Genomic DNA, 22,907 nt, shown 5'->3' with positions numbered 1-22,907 from the left:
ATGGCTTTTGACAAAACCTCTCACAAGAGGCTACTGGAGAATCTGAGTAGCTGTGAAGGTAAAGCAGTGAGGAAAGAGCAAGGAAAACCTTGGGAGGAGTGAATAGTAGTCTGAGAAAAGTTCCTGAGCTTTAAGGACCTAACAGTGACCAGGGGTGGAGACAGGTCTTTACACAAGAGAGGGGTCTGTCTCCAAGAAGACAGACTCCTTCCCCTGCACTGAATCTTGCTGATCCCTTGTCTATCCTGACCTCAAAATATTGTCAGCACACAGGCCCTGCTCCCCCCATGCCCCTGTCTGCTCCCATGGAACAGAAATGCCACACTGATTTTTCCCTACACACATACAGACTCTCTCATGCTTTGTTTCTCCTCCTGAATCAAATTTGCTCCTTGAGCTTGACTTGACTTCTCCGAGACACTAACCTGCCTCTTGGCTCCAGAGACTCTTGGTCAGATTTTGCTCTGTTTGTCTCTCTGAACTGGACTTTCTTAGATATTTTCAAGAGTAGTACCATGAGACTTTTTCTCTCCAACTGCCTTCTCTTCTTCTATTTTAACACTTCCTCTCACCCCAAAGCTCACTAAACATACTGTTTCCAAACTGTTCTCCATCAGTTCTTCTCTAGGTGTTTTTTAATCTGCCATCTGGACTTTGAACTCCTTAGAAACCAGTTTTTCATGACCTTTGACTGTGTCTTTCAAGAGGGTCCTCCTCACCTTCCTGGTGGTATCTTCACCTTCTGAAGTCTTCACTGAACTTTGTTTTTCATCCCCTTCTCTTCACCTATGCTTGTTTTCAGCTACCAGAAATTAAGTCACCATTCCTATGCTGATGATTTACAGATCTATTGCTCTCCTCCAGATTATTTTCCTGAGTAAATTTGAATTTCAGGCAGTCTTCCTGAAGGTTTAAGGATGATTTACCATTTTAGACCAGTAGCAATACCAGCCAACAGAAACTACATTCATTGAAGCATAAGAGATGATTACTGACTTGGAGAGGGTGAACTGGTCTGTGGTGCTTCTATAGGCAGTATTTCAGCTTCTGTGGAGCTCCTAGACAGAGACAGCTTGCAGCCAGCTAGCAGCAGAGGTAGAAGATCTCAGGTTTGCACCGCTCCCTCTAACCATCCCTCTCAGTCTTTCCACCATAATCACAGTGATTTCCTCTCAAATTCAAAGTTCTTGCTTGGAGTCTGGAATGAATTTTCTGAGAACTTGTAGTTTAAAAGATTTACTTCTAAAAAACAGGGAGTTGAAGAAATCCCGTCCTATAAAAAACTTAGCTTTCCACAGTGGAAAGCCTTGCCTCAAAAACCCTAGCAATGTAATAATGCAGACGCTTTAAACTTCATGTGTAGCTGCATGTGAACCGTATTTGCATAAACATGGTTGAAAGGCAAGGGAATTGTGAATATTTGATGTTATAAAATACTTTCTGCAGTTATATAAGCTGAGGCCAGCTCATATATCTGGCTGAGGTCAGTGGATCCTGAAGGAGGGCCAACCGTTCCATCAAAGGTACCTTAAGCAATGGCCATCTTCCTGTCTGACTAACCGTCATGCGTTTGTTCCATTAATTGCCATGACTCAGTGTTTGGGGAAGACTGGCCCTGTGATACAGGTTCAGCTTTGTGGTTTGCTCTTTAAAGATCCCGTGCTTGCTTGAGCATGCGTTCTCTATAACAGCCCTTACCCAGGAACAGCCTGGCTTCTTGGGACCTGGCTTGAACCAGAGTCCTTCAGTATTGCTGTTGATCATGGCTAGAAGCAGGGCAACCTCGTGGGACTGGGAGCTTCCAAGGGATGTGTGAGTGAAGATGAAGTTGGGTCCATACCAGTGTGAATCATTCACTGTACTGTTGGACTGGGTACCTCTTGTTGCTTGAGCAGAGTTGAGGCTTGACCTTGGGATATTACCAGCTCTGCAGCTGTAGCTGGTAGGTCTGGTCTGGAGGGAGAGAATGTTGTGAGGCCAGACCTGAAGCTTTCCAGCTGCCTGGTTTTGGTTGGGTGAGCAAGTCCAAAGACTCTGGTTCACCTGCCTTGGAGTGCTGGACCCCCTTGATGTCACAGGGATATAGCATTGAAGTTTTTAGCTTGGTTGTGTAAATGCTGACCTTGGGGGCCTCCTTGGGCTGGTTCTCAGGCATGAGAGGGAGAGTTCACTTAAAGCCAAATTTAGCCCATCTCCCAGGGCAGGAGGAGGCAGAGGTGAGAAGGAAAGCCTGATCTCCAGAGGAGGGAGAGGGGGGAGGCTGGTCTTGTTGGGATGTTACGAACACTTCCACATCTTGCCTTCACAGCCAGGACGCTGCAGAGGGGAAATACAATTTCCTGGTCCAAAGCTGGGAGCTCTCCCGGCTCATCAGGGAGCTGTAGAGACAGGGACATTCTGGAAGGAAGGCAGAGTTCTCATGCTGTTCCTAATCCTGCCATTTAATTAGCTGTAAAAAAAAAAAAAAAGTACTAAAAATATGATCGCCCTCGTGGAGTGTGGGGGAGGAATGGGATAGGGGAAGCCAGCAGAGAGGAGGGGGAGGGAGAGGGTATCCCAGCCTTGGCATCCCTCCCCTGTGACAGTTTTCTCCCTCCCTGTACTGGAATCCCATTTATTCCCCCGCATGGGAAGAGCATTGGGTTTCTGCTGGGAGGAGGGCTGCTTGGTCACAGGGCCTCCCATGCCCCTGGTGCTCAGACCCATTCCTTGTGGTTAGTGCCGCAGGATGCATGCAGGGCTTTCACATCTCATTTATTTGTTTATGAACACTATTTTCTTTCTGTGTGTGCATTCCTCCTTTCAGACCTTTGGGCAGGCAGCCTCCCCGCCTTGCTCAGGCTTGGGTTTGGCTGCAGAGATGCCTTTTCTTTCTGTTCTCTCTTCTCTTGTGCACTGTTGTGATTGAGAAGCAGCTTTTTTTTTTTTATGTGCCCACTGGGTTCTCCATCAATGGGATGCCCTTTGCTCTCTGTATCGTTTACCAGCCTGGTAACTGAGAGGGGGATTGACAGGACACAACCTGAAGGTCCCCAAAGGATTTTTCAACGTCTGTACCTTCTTGTGGCCCATCTCCAGTCAACTAAAGGGTCAAGAGCTGACCGATGTGATGCAAGGTCCTCTGCTCTGGTGTTTTACAGCTGAGGAGAAACGGAATGCAGCTGCATAAGATCCACAGTGTGGGGAGGAAGAACAACAAAATTTTAGCTAGGAAACGGTGCCACTTAACAGGTCAGTGGTGGCTCTGAGCCCTTCTGTGAGTCACACATACAGGATGGTCCATAGAAGATGCCACCCTTATTTCTTCACCCTCTTGCAACCCTGTTGGGCTTGAGAGAATTGCTCAGGGCATCTCTGAAGGCCCCTTTCCAGCTCCAACCCAGTGTTCACCCAGCTTGGCTCCACCAGAGGAGTCATGGACCTGCTGGTGTCCTGCCAGGGACACCATGATCTGAAGAAAGCCCTCTCTTGGAAGGAGTGCCCTGTACTTGAAGACATGAGGTAGTCCAGTAGCACATGGAGTTGATCCAGGAGCAGATTTCAAGCAGTCTGTGCTGTGGCTGGAGACAGGATCACATGGTGGCCCTCTGCCAGTTTTAACTTTGCTGGCCTGGGCAGCAATCAGCAGCAGAGATGCAGTAGCAGAGGCTCTGCTGTGAGGTAGCTGGCACAGTAAATCCTCCAGAGCCCTGCAAAGGAGGGAGCAAGCTGTGCTGGAGCCAACTATTCACTGCACTGCCATCCAAGCTGTCTGGGTTAAAAGTTGGGTAAAAACAGCCTCCCATGCCATGGAGGTATTTCCTGGATTCAGCCTGGGCACATGCTGGGGTCTGCTTTTTGCCCCCTCGTCTTACTGATATTTCCCAGCCCTTGCTCCTCCACTGTAAGCCAGCATGGAAAAGTGGATGGAGCAAGGAAACGAGAAGAGGAAAGGGGAGGAAATGGCCAACAAAAGCCTCAAAGCAGGAAGAAAAAAGCAGTGTTTCCGAAGAGATATTCATTTGGGCAAAATAAAGAAATAAAAGGAGGCCAGAGAAGAGGGCTAAGTTTTGTTCTTGAGCATCCTCCGTGGACAGTTTCCCAGCAGGTGTGGTACAGAGTTGTCAGCACAGGGTGTGCATCCCACGTCAGGAGTTGGAGATACTGGCAGTGAGTAAAGGGAAGGCTCTGCTCCACCTGGCTTTCCTCAGCATCATTGATCCTTGCTCCTCCCATTGCAGGCAAGTGGGCAGGAGAGGAAAAGCAACTTGTCCTGCAGCCAAGGGGCAGCTTAGGGCAGGATCAGCTTGGGTCCCTATCCAGCTCCATTCTGTTGCTGTCAGTATGAGGTGGCAACTCTGGGCAGTTTCTGAGGACTTAGTCTGTACCTGTGCTCCAGCATCTTTGACAGTTGAACCAGACTGGCTTGGAGACAAACTGCCCCTTTGTGCCCCCTTGAGTCAAGGGGCTAGGGTGCCTCAGTAAAGAGGAGTAGGACTGTGATGGGTAGGGGCTTCTCACCTGGTTCACTTGGTGCACCTTGGTGACACGCAAAGCCCTCCGAAGGGGAGGAAGGGATCTTCAGAAGCTACGTTTTGGAAAATCCCACTGTAAAATACACAGTGAATTTGGGTCAGGTTTGTGGTAGAAGCTTAGTGGACTGCAACAGCACCTCATGAAAGTTTGTTTACTCCTTAGGGTCTGGTTTGGAGATTGAAGCAATAGATCATTGATGTTTTCTCAGTAGGGGCCAGAGGCAGTGCATTTAAATCTTCATATGGACTTGTGCTTAAGGTGGCTTAAGTTGGTACAGCCAAGTGTGTCAGGACTTTGCTAGGCATCTTGTTGTTCTCGCCTGCCATGGGACCTGGCATGCTTTAGCCACCTGTCTAGGCTAGGGAAGGTCTTCTGTCCTCTGATTCAAAAGATTATCCCTGTAAACTCACAGCATGTCTCAGTTTGGTGCCCTGGCTCCAAACCTCATTTGGAGTTGTAAGTGTGAACCAAAGCAGACACTGAATTACATGTGAAAAGGCACAGAGGGAAATGGTAGCTGAAATGATTGAAGATGTTGGGGGGAGTGGTGTGATCAGAAGGGGAAGAAAACCCACCCACCCCATTCCACTCCAACAGGGCAAAGGAGCCCTCTTCCCATCCTACAAGAGGGTGAATACCTCCATCTTCAGGTCTCCATCTGGCACCTCATTTGTGACCTGGAAGCACAATGAGAGGAGTTTTACCTAGCACAGGTGAGTAACAGTGGCTGCCCTCTGTCTCTTTCTCTGGATGATGTTCTCTGTACTTGCAATTCTAGGTGGAGTTGTCCTCAACCCTGCTTATTATGGTATGCATGGCCACACGAACACCATGATCCATGAAGTGGGACATGTCCTGGGGCTGTACCATGTCTTTAAGGGAGTGAGCGAGCGGGAATCTTGTGACGATCCCTGCAGGGAGACAACTCCATCGATGGAGACGGGGGACCTCTGTGCTGACACTGCCCCCACCCCAAAGAGTAAACTCTGTCGGGATCCAGAGCCTACCAATGACACCTGCGGCCAGACACATTTCACAGGAACGCCCTTCAACAACTACATGAGTTACACAGGTAACGAGTGATCGTCATTAGAAATTGTAAGGGGTCACCTTCTCTAGACCAGACCTTTCTTTCCCTTCTGCCTCCACTGATAGTCCCTTCCCTCATTCCCTCACTGATGTGGTCCCTCCTGGTACACTGGGATGTGGCAGGCTGCAGCCTGTGCTTGCAATAGCTTCTTAGCCCCTTTCTTGCTGCAGGCTGTTTCTATTCCTCCCTCCCTGCCAGTCTGTCACTGGACATGCATAAAGGCTGTTCTTGTCTGTATGGTGGTGTGCCTTTGTTCTCCAGTCCTGAAGCAACTTTATTGTTATTATTACTACTACTATTATAATTTTGGACCTTTGAGTTGAGCTGTTTTGGCTTGGTTTCCAAAGACATGCCACGGAGGGCTGGTGTTCCTCCTGGCAGCCCAGGAGGACGAAAGCCTGAAGAGCAATTCTGTCACCCCCTGCTGACCCAGTACGAGTCCCCTGAGGATGGTGGCACTGCCCAGGCGTTAGGGCTGGTGTGAGCTGGTGTTGAGCAAGTGCAGGGATGTGGACCTGCTTAGGCAGTGCCATCTTGTGGCTTTGGGGACATACGACACCAGAGAGTCCCGGGAGGGGAGCCACCACACGCTGGTGTCTCCCAGGTCTCCCTAGAGGTTCCCAAAACAGAGTTTGGAGATCAGGAAGAGTGCACATTGCCATGCCCCGCTGGCCAATCCCTGCCACCCTCAGCCTGGCCTCTCTTCCCACAGATGATGACTGCACCAACACCTTCACCCCCAACCAAGTGGCCCGGATGCATTGCTACCTGGACCTGGTGTACCAGCACTGGGGCCAGAGCAAGAAGCCTGCACCCATCCCAATCCCTCCCATGGTCACGGGACAGACACAGGACTCCCTCAGCATCTACTGGCTGCCTCCCATCAGTGGTGTCATCCACGAAAGGTAAGAGATCTGCTGTTGCGCTGCTCTTGGGCTTGCACAGGAGCCTGCTAGAAGGGACAAGGGACCTCTGTGGTGCAGACCCCCCCATCCCCTTTCCCCCTTGGTTGTCCCCAGCAGAGCCCTCAGACACAAGAGCCGGGCTGCTGTGATGGCCCCACTGGCATGTGGACTCTACTGCAAGCCTTCTGCTGTCGGAGTGCCAGGAGGGGAAGCCAAAGAGCATTGGGAGGCAATGCCAATTCTTAAACCCCAGAGTGCAATCACAGAATGAAAAATGAGCTTCATTTAGCACTTATTGTATAAAATAGCCATTTACCAGGAGGAAATGCAGCCTTGTGGTTAAGGCAGGGAGCTTGAACCACAAGAGCTGGGTTTCGTTCCCAGCACTGTCGCGGACTATTGGTGTAACTAACTGGGGGCAAGTCAGGAAACTTCTCAAACCAGAGAAATGGTGGTGAGGAACCAGAGTTGTTTGGCTGGCGAGCAGTGCATGCCCCTGAGCGCTGGGTGGATGTCTTCCTTCTCCTCAACATTGGGGAGTCACCAAGACCTGGATATGCCAGCAATAGCTCTATTCAGCAGCCCCTATTACTAAAACATTTCTGTTTCCACCAGGTTTTAGGTCTGTGCTTTTATTATGGGACCATAGGCATATGTTAAAAAGCTCTTGAAATTGTTCTAAAGCTACTTCACAAAGCTTTTGCAATTCCCAGAAAAACGGTGTTTGAGGACAGCTGGGACAACCCTGCGTCAGTGCTTACTGCCTTTTCAAAGAACTGATGCTCTTCACGATGGGCCTTTCGTCCCAGGGATAAAGAGAGTGTGTACCTGTTACTCCCACAGGCATGAGAGCCTCTGAGTGCTGGGTGGTCTTGAGTCATCCAAACAAACTGCTTTGGTGAGGAATAGAGTGGTTTGGGAGCAGGAAAACATCGGTCTAGGTGGCAGGTGCTGGGTCTTCAGATCCATCCCTGGTTCTCGCTCATAACCGGCTCAGGAGCTGGTCCACAGTGGGGGTTCTGCATCGCCTGTGATGAACTTGCCAAGAAAAGGGTCTGAGGCTGGCCTTTATCACAGAAAAGTCTCTTTTTCTTTCCTGGAGAGCATAGTGGTACCCTCTTTAATTGACATTATTGTGACTACCTTATATTGCAGTAGTGACAGAAGTCAAAAACCTGACTCTGGGGTTTAGTGGAAATAGACCCAAGCGTACCCACCCAACTGCAGAGGCATTGCCTTCAGAAGCATGAAGTCTGTGAGCTCTGCTTCGTCGGTAGGGAACAGGGCTTTCAATGGCTCATCCAAGACTACCCAGAGAGCCTGTAGAAGAGGAGGGATTAAACCTGGCTTGTCCTATGGTCACTCTTATTCTCCTGTCTTTGACAAAGCTTATTCCAAGGAGGATGATATGCCCAGGGACTTCCCGAGTGCTTAGCTTTGCTTTTCCAGCTTCTCATCTGATCCTGCCTGGACAAATCTGGATGGAAAATTAGCCAGTCATGATTAGACATGCCAATGCCTTTGTCTTCTGTCTGCAGGGAGCAGGACACGCTCTGCAACGACTGTGCGGAGGATGGCACCTTCCGTCAGTATGTGCACGAAGCCTCTTCCCCTCGGGTCTGTGATTCCTCTGGCTACTGGACCCCAGAAGAAGCAGAAGGTAAACACCTCCTCTATTCCCCTGGCTGTGAATCTCCTGGACTGATCTTGTTGGGAAAAGAAAAAGAAGCTTTTTTTCTTTTAGAGAGTGAGATGTCTCCTCTTTGAGGAGGCTCTTTAGTGCAGGAAGGAATTCTAGGTGCCTAGGAAATACCTGACAACTGCCAGCTAGCTTCGGACAAGCAAACAGACACCCCAATATTAACCCCAGTGATTGCCCAGGAAGGGGTCAATGAGAGACACCGGTCAAAAAGGAGGGGAATTTCATTGAAATAAAAGTCTTACAACAGATCTTGGGACCTCATCCAAAACCTCGGGGGCATTCACAGGCTTTGATGCAGCCTTGTCTAAAGGGAGCAAGACTAGTAGCTCCTTGCTCAGTTCCACTGAGTCTGTACCAAGTCCTGGGCAATCTGGGTTGGATGCAATTCCTCGCTGGCAAGGTGTCACAACTTCTTTTGTCCTGAGACCCAGATGTTGGTTTAGAGACCCACCTTGTAGGCATGGTGGTGGCTTTCAGGGTCATGCAGCTGCCATAGGAGCTGTTGGGCTTTTCGAACCGCCTAAGCTTCTCCAAGAGCAAAGCAGAGGAGGTAGGAGAACAGGTGAAATGATCCTGTCAGCTGTATGTAGTGCACATGCTGCTGTTGAACCATGTGGAACCAGAGGATCCATTAGTTCTGTGCATCTGCACGTTTGAGCCACTGGGGTTGACTGAAAATGTGCCAGGGTGGTTGCAAAGAAAGGGCAGTTTGGACATTATTACACCTTTGGGATGCAGCCCATGCTTTGAGAACAGGAGTGTCAGGATGTAGCTGAGATTCTGTGTCTGAAAACTCTTTAAGTATCTCTTTCTAGCTTTGCAAGTTGCGGGGGGGAGGGGGGGGCAGAAATCAGCTTAAAGAAATAATCAAACTTGTGCTTATTCAGTGATACCAAACAAATCAAAGCTTAGCTCATTTATTGTCAGTGGTTCCTGTTTCCCCTGCCTGTCTGATTCGCTGGCAAATTAAAAGTGCTTCTGGAATTACTGGATGTTGTTTTCTCCTATGCATGACCTGCAGTTATCTCAAGTGCATGTTTGCTCTGGTGAAAGGGACAGGTTTTATGGTTTTTAGAAGACTAATATTAAATGGATGCAGGCTTGAATTGGTGCTGGGCCCTAAGAAATGCTTGCAGTGGTTGATGAAGACAAGGGTATTTCTACTACAGGATGATGAATTCCAGTGATGCTTTCCGAGACTGAAAGCCCAATGCTACATTTCTCTTGTTGAGTGCTAATACACCACCAGGGGAGGCAGGCTGGGGATCTGAAGTCAGCCTGGACACTGTCCTGGTGGAAGAACAGCCTTCCAGAGTTGCTTCCCTGGCTTACTTTGGACCTGGTCCCTTCCTGCCTGTGACCTGTTCCAGCACGTGCCTGTGGAATGCTTCGGTCTCTGCTCTGCTTAGCCTATGTCCAAACACACGGAGCCACAGGGATGCGGCATTCAGGTGCCCTTGGCAAGCCTTCTGTGCCCATGAGACTACAGAGCAAGCTTCATGTCCCCCAGCTGTGTCCAGGCTGTCTCTAGAGCTTGGCACTGCGACCAGCTGCAGTGTGGATACCATTGTCCCTGTTGGAGGGCTGTGAGACACCAGATCTGTCAAGCCTTGAGCTTATATGCATACCCAGGAGCTGGAGACTAGTGGTGCTTATTGCTTTCTAGGTTGTTAGGGCAGATGCCACCAGCTCTGGCACATGCCTGTAGTGGGTGCAAAACTGCATGGGTGTGCAGCTATAGCACAGAGATGCATAAGCACCTACAGGGTACTGCAGGGAGGATCACCCCTCTAGGTCCTGTGTGAGGTCAGCTGTCCCCTGGTTCTCATCAGCCTTTTCCTCATCCCTCCTGCCCAGGGCCCCCAGACGTGGATCAGCCATGTGAGCCCAGCCTGCAGGCCTGGAGTCCAGAGCTCCACCTGTACCACATGAACATGACGGTGCCATGCCCCCAGCCGGATGGCTGCATCCTGGAGCTGCGCTTCCTGCACCCCGTCTACCCTGATTCCCTCACTCTCTGGACCACATACCTCTCCACGGGCTCTCCCAAGGCGCTGTCGAACATTGAAGTCCTGACAGAGCAGGGGGAGTCCATCCATCTGGGCCCCCTGGACACCTTCTGTGATGTCCCCTTTACCGTGAAACTCAACATCCCTAAAAAGGTGTCTGGAGTCAAAATCTACACCTTTGATGAGAGGATGGAGATAGACACGGCCCTGCTGACCTCCATGCCCCACAGCTCTCTCTGCTCCGCCTGCAAGCTGATCCAGTACAGAGTCCTCCGCGACCCCCCATTTGCAAACGGATCCCCCGCTGCCCCGGCACAGGCGCACCGCCAGTTTGTCGACACGTGAGTGACAAGGCTGCTCTGTCGCAGGCTGAGTGGGTGGCTGGGACAGTTTTGATGACCTCCTCAGGTTCTGCCTTTGAATTCCTGGATGGTTTTGCTTGTGTTTTGGTTTTTTCCACCCCCTGGGACTTACCATTTTCAATGCCATGAGTGGATTCCCTATTCAGCATTGAGGAAGCTTGTTACAGACCCACCATGCTAGCACGACCCTTGCCCATGAGCCCAGGCAAACTACAAGGAGCTTATTAAACCTGGAAACATTTTCCCCATCAACACAACCAGTAAAATGATTGTTTGAGTTAATGCCACTTCTCCCCAGCTCAGACCTTAGGGAAATAAGCAGCAGGCTTCTCTGCATGACCTGGCAGAGACCCTGTTTCCACAGTCTCTGCCTCTGGCAGTTTAGAGTACGAAGACATATGTCAAACTGTGACACTGCATGGGCATACACATGTGATTTCTATAGCTGTGGTGAGCAAATCTGTTGCAGATGTATGGGCTGTTCCCTCCTGCTCTTTCTTCAAGTCCTCTCTGTTCCTGCAGGGAAGTCACGCCTGGGCAGGTGTACCACTACCAGGTGCAAGCAGTCTCTGGGACAACCTCAGGAGAAGCCTCCCCACCACTCATCCATGTGCACGGAGCATCCTACTGTGGGGATGGGAAGGTGACCACGTAAGTCAAGAAACTCAAGCTCTCAGCTGAGGTTCTTTAAGCTCTCAGGTCATCCTGCCCCAGAGGGAAGCACTGGGTTGGTTCTCCACCCTTGGGTACTTGACGGAAGATGCTGCGCTGAATCCCTCCAGCAGACTGGACCATAGAGCTTGTGTTTTGTAAAATGCCATGTCCATAGGAGATAGAAATGGTCTTTTTGAGAAGCAGGGTCTAGATGAGGGGTCCAGCCTGAACATCCTCCATGTTTGAACATGCTTGAATTCTGGCCCATCTGTGCAAACTGTCACGGAGCCTGATCCCAGAGGGATCCACCTTTGGGACTGGCCAATGTAACCTTTTGCACAGGACACATGGTGGTGGCCCTGCAGGAGTAGGTTCCACAGCAAGCGCAGTCCCACACAGTGTGGTGTCTTTAGAGAGCTGTCTGGTCTCTGCTTAGAGACCACAAATGATGAGGGATGCACCACCTCTACATTGAGAGACTCCAATGGTTCACCTGCTCCATCTGGGGATAATTATGCCAAATTTCCATATTTTAGCTTTTTCAGACTTCAACTTCCAGGTTACTCAAAATCACTTTCCTTTGAAAACAGCTTTCTTAACAATGTGAGGAAAGTGGACAATTGAAGCAAGCGCAGGAGGGAGTGTCGTATTGTACAAGACCCAGCAAGGCAAAAAGGCTTACAGCAGGCCTAGCTGCTAAGATGATGTAATCTGGTATGGTTTGAGCGTGAATTCATACTAACTGAAGACTTGGTCCAGAGAGAGCAAATGACCACATTAGGCTGTGTTGTCAAAGTTGATAGAAAAGTGAGAGGAGCAGAAACGGGCAGATAGCAGCTGAGATTTTTGGCCGGCTTTCCTGTTCCAGAGCTGTTGTGGGGAAGACCATGCAGGAAGCTTTGTCTGTGAAAGTTTTTTTTCCTTTGTACCATGTGTGGAACAGTAAGCCAAAGGTGGGAAGATGGGACGCAGTGGATCTTTCATGTTAGATGAGGGTGGAGGTGGGTGAGCATCACAAGATATATGTCTGAATATGTTTTGAGATACATAACTCTGTGCACAAAGGAATAGGTATGAATTGAGGCATTTCTGCCAGCTTTTCCCATCAGGTCTATTTTCTGGAGTATGCAGACAGAATCTTTTCAAGGAAACTGCAGGGGCTTTTTTTCCTCATGAGATGCCGTACATGTCAGCTGGGGGCTGATTCTTGTCTCTTCTTGGGCTAACCTTCTCTCTCTCCCTTCTCCTGCCTCCCCTTCTCCAGCTCCCACTGAAACACCAGCCCCATCTCAGAACCTCCTGCCCTCTCCAACACTTGCTTTCTCCAGCAGCCAGTCTTCCTGATGCTTGGTTCTCTACTTCCTCCATTGTATATAGCTTCATTTTCTCCCATAGTTCTTGCCTCAGGTCTTATAAGAAAGTCACAGTACAGTAATGCCTTCTCCCATATGCTGTGTTTTCAACCTCTTTTTATCCCCTGGCAAGATATGATGTTTTCTCTCCTCTACCTTAATCCACATATGGTTCTTCCTCTTCTCCCTGCTTCTGTGGAAAGGGAACCAAGATATGGGGTCCTCACTCATGATTAAGCAGAAGCACAGGAGTGTTGAGTCAAGGGTGGTGTTAACACATCTGGCTGTTGTCCTCTTAGGAGCCTGGAGGAGGAATGCGATGATGGGGACTTGCTGGACGGAGATGGCTGTTCCAGGAAGTGTAAAAAGGAAAAAGGCTTCAACTGTGTTGGTGAGTCCAAATGGATTGAGACACCCTTTTGAGGCAGGAGTCAAAACTGTATGTTATTCACACTGCTCCTCAGAGCAGGGGGTGATGCACCTCATAGCAACAAAATGTGAATCCGCATCTGGAGTGATCCATGGAGCTTGTGAGGCCATTGTGGGAAATCCCAGAGCTAAACAGTCAGCACGCCTCCTGGGACAGGAGGAGATGTATGTGCCTGGAGCCTAGTTTGTAAACGGGTCATCCCTGGTTTCCTTGCAGGGGAACCAAGCCTGTGCTACGTGCACGATGGGGACGGTGTGTGTGAGCCATTCGAGAAGACAAGCAGTGTCCTGGACTGTGGTCCCTACACGCCCGATGGATACGTGGATCTGTGGGCAGTGAAAGCCTATGCCTCCCATCAGGACGTGACATCCTGCCCTGCTTCCTTGGTCACTGGAGAGCCTGTTGTGAAGGTGAGTGAAGGCATGGCCAAAAAAAAGCTGTTCTAGCAAAGCCCATGCAGTAAAGCTGAGGAAGTCACTGCTGCAAGACTGTACTCAGGCAAAAACAAAATCTTCAGAGCAGCTCTGGAAGTGTTCATTGATTACTATGTTCCCATGCAGGCAGCCAGTAGAAGACCCGGGCATTTCTCACACCCCTCTTTCAGTAGTCTCTAAGCCCAGGAACTGCGGTATGTGGGGGGATGTTTCATCAAGGCAGGGAGCACCTCCCCTGACCATGCAGTTTGTTAAATAGTGACCACCCCTGTCCCACCAGCTAAATGCACAACTGTAGTTGTAGTCCCACTGTCAGTTTAAAAAAATCCTGTAAGTCTAATACCTTATAAGGTCAGGGCCTGAAAGGATAAAATCACGCATACATCGGCATCTGTGCTGCTCTCAAACTCTGTGATCTGAAGCCAAGGAAAAATCAATGGGAGAATTCCCATCTTTCATATGGGCTTTGGAGCAGGGCCTGGAGGTCTAGGATGGGATTTTGCCTAATCGGTGTTAACGTGGTGTGTGTATGTTCTTTACTAGCAAGATGAAGAAGGTTAAGAAATATGTAGAGAGGTCATATTTAGCCCTTTACACATGAGTTTCTATTGACCTCATATAAGGGACAATCTGCTTGAGACCTACAGCATGATTAAATTGCCCAGATGTATATGTCTAGTGAGATGCCTTGGGCTCAAGTGTCTGCTTCTCTAGAATGACACATGTATCCCCCAGGTTTTGTCTGCCAGGCGTATGGGGATGTTTGGGATACTGTAGGGCATTGAATGGCACAGAAGACTGGTATTCAGGCAAATGAATCACACCTTCAGCTCTCATCAGCCCAGCCAAAATCCGGAGGCTGTGGTCTTACCTACCATCTCACAGCTTGGCTCATTATTTCTTACTCAGCCCCACAGACACCATGGGGTGCTTAAACAGCATATTTACAGCACCTCAAAATGGCAAAGGCTTCCTGTACGCGTGTGGGCGGTGAGATGTCACTCCTGCTTAGGAACCCACATCCTAATTTTCTTCATGGTAGGAACCAACTTGGGATCCTTCTCAACATTTGTTGAGCCTTCCTTGAGGTTTTGTAGGTGCTGTTTCTTTCTCTCACTTTCCTTGCTTCTTTCTGGGTTGAAATAAATCCCTCCTTTCAGGTATGTAAATCCCACCTTCATGATGTGCCAAAGGACCTTTCCCTGGCTGCTTGGTTCCCTTGCACTCCCAGCCAAGACAACGCTCAGGATCCAGATGAGGAGAAGACGGGTGATGAGGGAGTTTGGCTCAAGGTAAGTGAGGATGTGTGGTCAGGTACAGAAGGATTTGCTTGTCTTTGCCCCAGCAATTTGGTGACAAAGACCCTTCCTTTTCTGTCCTGTAGGAGCTACAGCAGCCTTAAAAACTGCTCAGATAGATAGGACTTCATATCCTACTGAACTCTTCACAAACCCCAAATGCCTGTGGCTGGGACTTATGTAGTTGCCCCATTCCCACTGTGAATAGCAAACCCATCCTGGGGCAGATTGCCAGGAGAAGGGCTGTGCCCAAAACCAGAAGCCCACAGAAATGTGTTGAGGCTGAGAAACAACTTGCTCCTGACTATTCCCTGCAGTCAAGCTGTGCTATTACACCCGCAAAGGGTGGGTGCAAGCTGTGTTTAAAGTCCTAGTTGCCTTTGTTCCCAATGGCTGTGAAGAGCAACAGAGGATAGCTGGATATACTCTGCCATCCTGAGGGGTCCTGAGCACTCCAGGTTGCTGCTCAGCATCTTGAGCCCACAGCAATCAGCTGTGGCATGCAGGTCCTCCTGCCCCCCGGTGATTCCAGACCAAAGGAGGCACTTCTGTGCCCAGGGTGCTGGCCCTGCAGCCCCGTGGGGGCTCAGGGGTTGCCTCTGGGAGAGCACCTGGAAGGTCAAACCTCTCTGTCCCAGCAGGCAGAGGAGCAGGACAGAGGAGAGCTGAGGGTTAGGCCGATGTGATTTTTACAGCATTGATTTTCTGACCACAGACACAGTTTAGAGGTTTCGTGGCTGTTGCCTGCTGTTACTGGAAAGCTGGGCTCTGGCATGCTGCTTCCTCTGCAGTGTGAGGGGCACCTTGCCCTGCTTTGTTCGAGGTTGTCTAGAGAGGATTTCTTCCCAAGACGCTCAGTCGACTTGGTGAATTGTCAAACCTGAGTCAATAAACATGGCTATTGCCTCTGAGGCCCTCTGTCTCTCTTCCTTTAACTTTTTTTTTTTTTTTTTCCTTTCTTCGTTGTCTGTGTGCTCACAACCTACTTTCCAGCTTCAGTCTCTGGCCATGACAAATGTGCTTCCTTTCTTCCTTCGCTAGTGAGAAAGCAGCGATCTCCCCCTCTGCCCTACCTAGATGAAAGCTTGCTTTCCACTTCTCACCAGGGGTTAAAGCTTGTTCCAGTTTTATTGGAGCTTGTGGTCAGTTCTCTTCCTCTATGGATGTTTATATTAAAGACTTTCATTACTGGTTCTCCGTGCTCTCTCTAGGACTGCTATTATTTTCCGCCCATAAAATTATTTATGGACTAGTAATAAATATGCCTTTTTTCTTCTTTTTTTTTTTTTTTTCTTCCCTTTTTTTAATAGAGTTTGCCTGATTGGTAACATATTGGGTTAGGAAAGACAGCTTGTTGTTGACAATTTGCCTAGCACATCCTCCTGCCTGGACAGGAACGGTGCTGTTCGTCCACATGCATACCCATGTGTGCATGGTATTTTGTGGCCACCAACTCCCAAGGACATTTAAAAGCTGTTGCACCTGTGTCACCCAGGTTAGAGCCACACCACAAAACTCATCGCGTGGTAGGAATTGCTTCCTACAGTGCTTCTCAAGAGGTGGCACCAATGAGCAAGGGAAGGGTTGGGTCATGGTGTAAGGGGTCTGGGACTAGAGGCAAGAGTGGGCCACCTAACAAAGCATCTACCATGCACCTTGGGTCTGCACATGGAAATAGTTATGATTTGCAGATCTCCGGACATGCTTTGTTCTTAGTTTCTAACACATCTGATGAGGAGAGAAATCAAAATCACTTGTAAGCAAGTCAGAATGTGTAACATGCAGGAAATTAAACAGAAAGGGGGAGAGAGAGGGAGAAAACTTAAGATAGCCTGCTGTGGTCAGGCACATAATACATATTAAAATAAAAAAAAGTAATTGGGATGTTAGTCAAGTCAGCTGCTGTTGGTCTAACTTGGGGCCAGTGTCTTCCACCTCCAAGTGGATGCACTGTAGGAAGGGAAAGAATAAACCCTCCACCTTAAGCTGTGTAGTCCAGGGAAAGCATCACCTGACTTCTCCAACCATCTCTCCTCCTCTGAGGAACCACAGTTGGGGGAGTGAGCAGCAGGTGTCTTGGTTAAAATTGGCTGGCTCCTTGGGGCTTCCCAGCTGCAGCTCTGTCCTGGGGGGCTCCTTGGAGCAGGCTCTGAGCACTGCTGACTCTTCTTCATCTTTCCTCCCTTCTTGCTTTTGTTTCTCACCAGCTTCTGAGCTCAGGTGGGGAGACAGTGGGGATACATCAAACAAACAAACAAACAAAAAAAAAAAGAAAAAAAGAAAAAAGGGAGGGCAGCTTCAGCCTTCTGGTCCACTCCTTGCAGCAGGGCCAAGAGCAAGCCCTGGCCAAGGGAGTGTGTAGGCAGCACTGGGGACTCGCTCATGGGGTGTTTGCTGCCGAGCACCTCCCTGCAGGGTGGGAGCCCTGGGATGAAGCCCAAGGTTTTGTCCCATTCCCGTGCATGAGTAATGCCTGGTGTGGCACAAACCACCCTGAGGCTGGGCTGCTGTCGTGAAGCGGGTGGTTGTCCCCTCTGCTGCTGCAGTCTGCTTCTTGGGCTGTGCCTGGCCAGCCAGGACTTGTCCTCCTCCAAAATACACCTTTGCCTTGTATTTCTGGGCTTCCTCCATGCCAGCATTCAGCAAAAACGCTCCATAGGGTGGGTCTTGATCAAAACACATCTCGGCACTGGGTGGGGGGCACCAGGGTGGGGGAGAAAAACATTTCTATCCTCTTACTTCCAAAGAACATCTGCCCTGCCATGATTGATGCCGCAAGTTTCCCGGCTGTCTCCTGTAGCCTTCGGGGCTGTAGACAAGTGGGGAGCTGTCGGCTCTCCTAGCAGGCAGGACTTCTTCCCACAAATCTTTCTGCATGTTGGCTGATGGACAGTTTGCAGTCACTCCACATACTGGGGCTGTTCTATGGGGTTTTTGTTTTAATGGAAATATTTCAGTGGCAGGGCTGGTAGCTGTGGTCTCTGGGTGCCTTGCTTGCCTGACCGGCACCATGTGGGGTGGGAGTCAGTCTGGGGAAGGGAGGGCAGAAAAGGGGTTATCCAGGTCTCGGTCAGGTGTTGCTCAATTTTAAGAGCAGCAAATGTGGAAGCTGGGAGGATGCCATAAATTTATGGCAAGGCAGGACTGATACACGTGGGGAAGACTAGTGAAAGGGAGAAGGGGAATTAGGAGGGAAAAGGCTGTGTTCCTGCACCCTTCCTTCCCTCCTCTCTCTCTTCCCATCCATTTGCTGCCCTGAACATCTGCAGTCTTGACCCCCTAACCCTGCTCCTGCTCTCTCCTCACATTCCCTCTTTCTCTCCCTCTTGCATATATGGGATCAGAAAGGCTGTATTTGGTATGCATGCTCTCAGGGTCTCTCTTGCCCTCCTGCCCAGGTGTGCTTTGAGAGACCTGCAGTGCCCACTTCCCTCCTGGTCTTCCTGGCCTCTGACGGCACCATCCCAAGCAACCAGCGCAAGCCAAGGGTGACCGTGCAGCTGAGTGACGTAGATGGGCTGAACCACTCTTTGGGTGAGCATCCTATGGGCTGTGGCACCAGTCCGTGCCGTCTCAGCAGAGACACCAGGAGCCCTCACTATTGCTGCAGTCTCTCACTGAGTTGGGTGCTGGTGTCCCCTGTCCCCACCTTGCAGCATCTTCTGCTTCCTAAGCTGGTCTGTTGGGATGCATGAGGGAGCAGAAGAGGTAAATCAAAACTAGAGAAAATATCCCTGGAGTGGAGCTAGTGACTTCTTTCTTTGCCCCATCTTGCAGGGATGTATGAGCTGTCATGCCAGCACAATCCACTTGTCATCAATGTGACCCATGGCCAGGAGGACCCGTCCCACTGGGCTGCTTCAGTGCTGCTCAACTTCTCCTCCCCACTCGTGGGCATTGCAGCCGTGGCCTTGCGGACCTCAGCTCAGCCTGTCTCTGACCACACCACCTGCCTCCTACAACATGAGGAGGGACATGGCCACCAGCACTACAGGTATGGTCTCCTCGGGCACTTCCCAACAGGCACCCAGAGTACCTCTCTCCTCTGGGGCTTTGTGCTTCGGTTCTGGAGTTTTATATATTCATTGAGTGTTTCGTGACTATTCTCAGGTGGCTTTTGAGGTGCTGTTGGAAAATCCAGTGCAATGAGACTTGATTTGCTTATCTCACTGTGGGGGGGAAAGCAGCAAAATAGATTTTGTGCGTGGCCTGTGCATCTGCACAAAACTGCATTAAAGAACCATTCCCCAGTGGGAAAACCAAGCTCCCTTTGCTAAGGAGTTATTGCTGAGGGTTGCTGCTGAAGCTGAAATGTAGGCTTCTTCCGCATGTGCTTTATAAGCTCAGTCACCATCCACCCCAGTCTTCTCCACACTGCAGGAGATGGGGATGAAGCTTCCCTGGTTGCAGCTCTCCATATCGTTCTCCTCCCCACGCTGGCTCCCCGTCCATCCCAGGCTCCTCACCAAGTCTCACGCCGCCCCCGTCATAATGAGGCGATAATAATAATAGTAGCAACAGCACTTTAATTTATTGATGTCTGGCACTCGCAGGCATCTGCCTGTCTTCGTAAAGCAGCAAATGAGAGGTAGCGTTTGCAGAATGGGCGCTGCTCTCCGAGAGGGTCGTACTGGCAAAGGGATGGGGAAGGACCATTGTCCAAGATAGACTAAATAAACAAGGCGGAAGGAGCATGCTGAGCAGAGGCACGTGCCCACAGAGGAACAAAGGGATGGTGCTCAGCTCTGTCCTAGAGGGATAGTGGGGCTGATGACAACCAGACCTGCCAAGTCTGGCTTTGCTTTAGGATCCCAGGCTCCCTGAAGTTACAAGCGTGCCAATCCAGGGCTCTGGTTCAGCCCTGGATCAAACCACACCACTGGGAATACTGATTTTGGGTCCAAGCTTTGCTGGAGCTGTGGGGGCGTTAAGAGTGCAGGGCTTTGGCTAAGGTCATCGCATTGCTGCTACTGTCATTTTTCTTCTGTTGATGGCCCTGGATGGACAAACATCCTCGATAATGAATGAGTGTGAGTGTGTTTAAAAGCTTGGGGGATCATGGTACAATTGATTTATGTAGAATTCTGGAAGCCATGAATATCCTGCAGTTGCTTTTTACTTTTTTTTTTTTTTTTTTTAAGTGCATGTGTGATTTATATGGAAACATAAATCTTAGTGAGTCAGCATATAAATATTATTCTCAGCCTTACATTAAAGGATCAGTGTCCACCTGAAATGCAGTCTGTTTCCTCCTGGTAGCCGTTACAGCTATGTACACACATGCTTCGAAGACCCCAGCCAACTGATGTGGTTTTTCAATTACATTTCTCATCCTTTAAAATAATTTTGTGCTCTCATTGCTTGAGAGTTTCCCCCTCCCCCTCAGAAGTGACTGCAAGGAGGAATAGACTGACAGGACGCAGCTGAGCATTGCCTATGGATGGGGAGAAGCTCATATAGGGACAAATAGAGAGGAAAGTATATGGTTTTTCTCTTAAAAATTTCATTGTAGCTGAAGTACAAGCCAGTTCCTGTATTGCCAAAGCGCATGGAGCTGTGTGCTGTCCCCTTTGCATGGGCACGGCAGGACCCAGCAGGATCCTCGCATCTTCTCTTCCTCCTCTCACTGTCATCCTGTGGGCTCCCTGTGGCCTTGGCTTAGCTGCAGTATGCTGAACTGCAGGTTACACACGTGCCCTTAGCAAACACTCAGAGTAAATCAGATCCCCAGAGTTTTCGGAGTAGGAAATGCTATTTATAGTATTGCTTTTCTGGACAAAAGGCTTGAATATTTAGAGGGGGGCTAGGCTTACAGTCTCCAGTAGTCTCACTAATAGTAAAGGATCTGCCTCTATTAAGTCAGGAAACATCCAAATACCTCCCTCCCCCTTTATATTTTAAAAATCTATTTCATCTCCAAAATAACAGTGTTTTTATTTTTAAGGGCTAATAATCCATTTCATATAAGGCAGGTGGAGTCTAGGGAAAAAAAATCCCTTCTAAAAATCCAGGAATATAAAATCTTAATAGGTTTAGAGACATTCGACTGTAAAAGATCACAGAAGATCTGTGTTATTCCTGTAAAGAATTGAATTGACCGTTCGTACGCACCCAGCCTCATATACACAGTACGTGCATGTGAGTGCTTTCCTAAAATAACCCAAGAAAGCAACAGTAACAAAAGCAACAAAGAAATGAGGTTTCCTGACTTGAGTCTAGAAATGCTCATTGCCAAAATAATAAATATATGACGGCTTGGTATTTCTGTAGCATCTTTCATCTTGAAGGATCTCAAAGTGCTTTGCAGGCTGGGGAACACAAAAAGATCATGTTTTTGCTGATGGGACGCAGCCATCTCCAGGGCAGGATGCAGCAGGTATTTGATGCTAGAAAAGCACATCCTTGTTTTGAAAAAAGAGTTGCCTTCTGCTGTTGGACCTGCTTGAGGCACTGAAGGTTGGAAGAGCACTTGCAGACCAAAGCAGCGTGGTGTCGCTCCCTCACACCTCGCTACCAGCAACCCCTCTCTACTCTCTCTGCTAGCAGCTCAGGGCTGCTCTTTGCTTTCTGTACCCAGTCGCAACCTTATGAGGTCAAGCAGAAATCAGACTTTTAGTGAGTTTCCACCCAGGAAGCTCAAACTCTCCAGTTCTTATCCTTTTCTTTGTATTTTAAAATTGAGCCACAGTCCCTCCTGTTTTCCTTGGTACAGGCTATATACTGAACCAGGGGAACATTGTTCATTTCCTCTGTTATGTTTATTTTTAGCTTGGTTTTATTTTTAGTGTGTTTTATTTTATGTTAGCATATGCTGGGAAATGCCTTGGTGAGTTAACAGGAAAGGTGCTACAAAATGCAATCTGCATTGTGTTTTTATTTCCTGTGTGAGTGCCCTCCTCTGCTCCCCCAAAAGTGGGTTTAATGCATCAAGGGGAGTCTGGTTTGGATCCTTTTATATGGAAAGTAGGTGTCAGGAAGAGAAAATGAGATGGAGGAGGTGGTTGTTTACGTATTTTCAATTGCTAGACTTTATTCAGAAAAAAAAAAGAGGGCCATTTCCCAAGCAGGTATTATTTGGCTTGTTTTCTTTCTCCCAGGCACCAAATTTATGCAGGGTCAACTTATGAACTGTGTCTTTGCTGGTGTGAAAATTTGTGGGGACCCTGGGTAGAGAAGCTGGTGTTTCCTTTCCTTCCCTCTGGCCTAGGGTGCCCCATGGTCGGGGCCCATGCACAAAATGGATGCTTATGTTGGGATGCCAAGGTCACCCTCGATGGACTGAGATGTGCTCAGGTCAAGAAGCATCTCCATCCCTCCTCTGTCCTCCCAGCTATTGTCTGCTCAGGCTCTTCTTGTGTGCACAGCACAGCCAGCATTGAGTTGTCTGCCATGAGGACAGCACGTATTGCCTGGATGTCTGTTCCCTGCCTCTCCTAGGCAAATGCAGCATCATGGGTGCAGCACAAGGCACATCAGAGCAGGTTGTGTCTATACTGCACCACACACTTCCTCTCTCCTTGGCCTGGAGGAAAAAACCTCTCAAGAACCAAGCCCAGGATCCAGATCACTACCTTTCCTGGGGCATGGGCTCACCTCAGCCTTTGGCTCTGCCCTTGAGACCTCTCAAGGTGCCTCTTCTCTGGCAGCAAAGCCAGTTGACCTGTGGCATTTCTCTTGTGGGTCCCTGACTGGCTGATGGGCAGTAGTGGTCCAGGCTCTACTGCAGGATGATCATTCACTTCAACTGGTGGCTTCACTGTCCAGCTGCAAGGTGGCAAGGGAAACCCTTGGAGGTGCAAGGACCATTTTCATGGGCTGCCCCGTTCAATTTGCTCTCTGTAGCCTAGTCAGCTTCTTCCATTTAATGCTTTATATGGTTTTTTTTTAGGATGCTCAAGGCATCTTCTGCCTTTCCCTGAGACTAGCCAGTCTCACCTAGAAAAAAATATCTCCTAACACCAATTTGATTTTGAGTCAAACACGGTGGATGAACAGTTTAGAAACAGGGTGCTTGGTGTTACCTCATGGAAAGGGCCACCCAGTCTTGCTCCAAGCATGGCCAACCCCTGATACCTTAAGGGAAGGTGAATTACTACACAAAGCAGTTGTGTGGTGCAAGGCACATTTCCTTCCTGACCCCAGCACAGCTCCCGGTG

At 49.2% G+C, this 22,907-nt stretch overlaps 1 protein-coding gene across 1 annotated transcript in view; it reads left to right on the top strand.

The window, feature by feature from the left end:
• Nucleotides 1-22,907, top strand: part of PAPPA2 (pappalysin 2) — a 92,785-nt gene that overhangs the window by 29,929 nt on the left and 39,949 nt on the right. Inside the window, exons 4-13 of the mRNA XM_087732243.1 lie at nt 5,294-5,587; nt 6,318-6,510; nt 8,049-8,170; nt 10,070-10,562; nt 11,106-11,234; nt 12,889-12,980; nt 13,236-13,429; nt 14,614-14,745; nt 18,150-18,285; nt 18,529-18,745. Of these exons, the coding sequence (XP_087588369.1) occupies nt 5,294-5,587; nt 6,318-6,510; nt 8,049-8,170; nt 10,070-10,562; nt 11,106-11,234; nt 12,889-12,980; nt 13,236-13,429; nt 14,614-14,745; nt 18,150-18,285; nt 18,529-18,745 (2,002 nt within the window). The remainder of the gene's footprint in view (nt 1-5,293; nt 5,588-6,317; nt 6,511-8,048; nt 8,171-10,069; nt 10,563-11,105; nt 11,235-12,888; nt 12,981-13,235; nt 13,430-14,613; nt 14,746-18,149; nt 18,286-18,528; nt 18,746-22,907) is intronic.

Source organism: Nipponia nippon, unplaced genomic scaffold, assembly GCF_047370975.1.
Source record: "Nipponia nippon isolate SJK-2023a ecotype South Korea unplaced genomic scaffold, ASM4737097v1 scaffold_5, whole genome shotgun sequence".
Classification (NCBI taxonomy): Eukaryota; Metazoa; Chordata; class Aves; order Pelecaniformes; family Threskiornithidae; genus Nipponia; species Nipponia nippon.
This window is presented reverse-complemented; position numbering and strand designations above follow the sequence as displayed.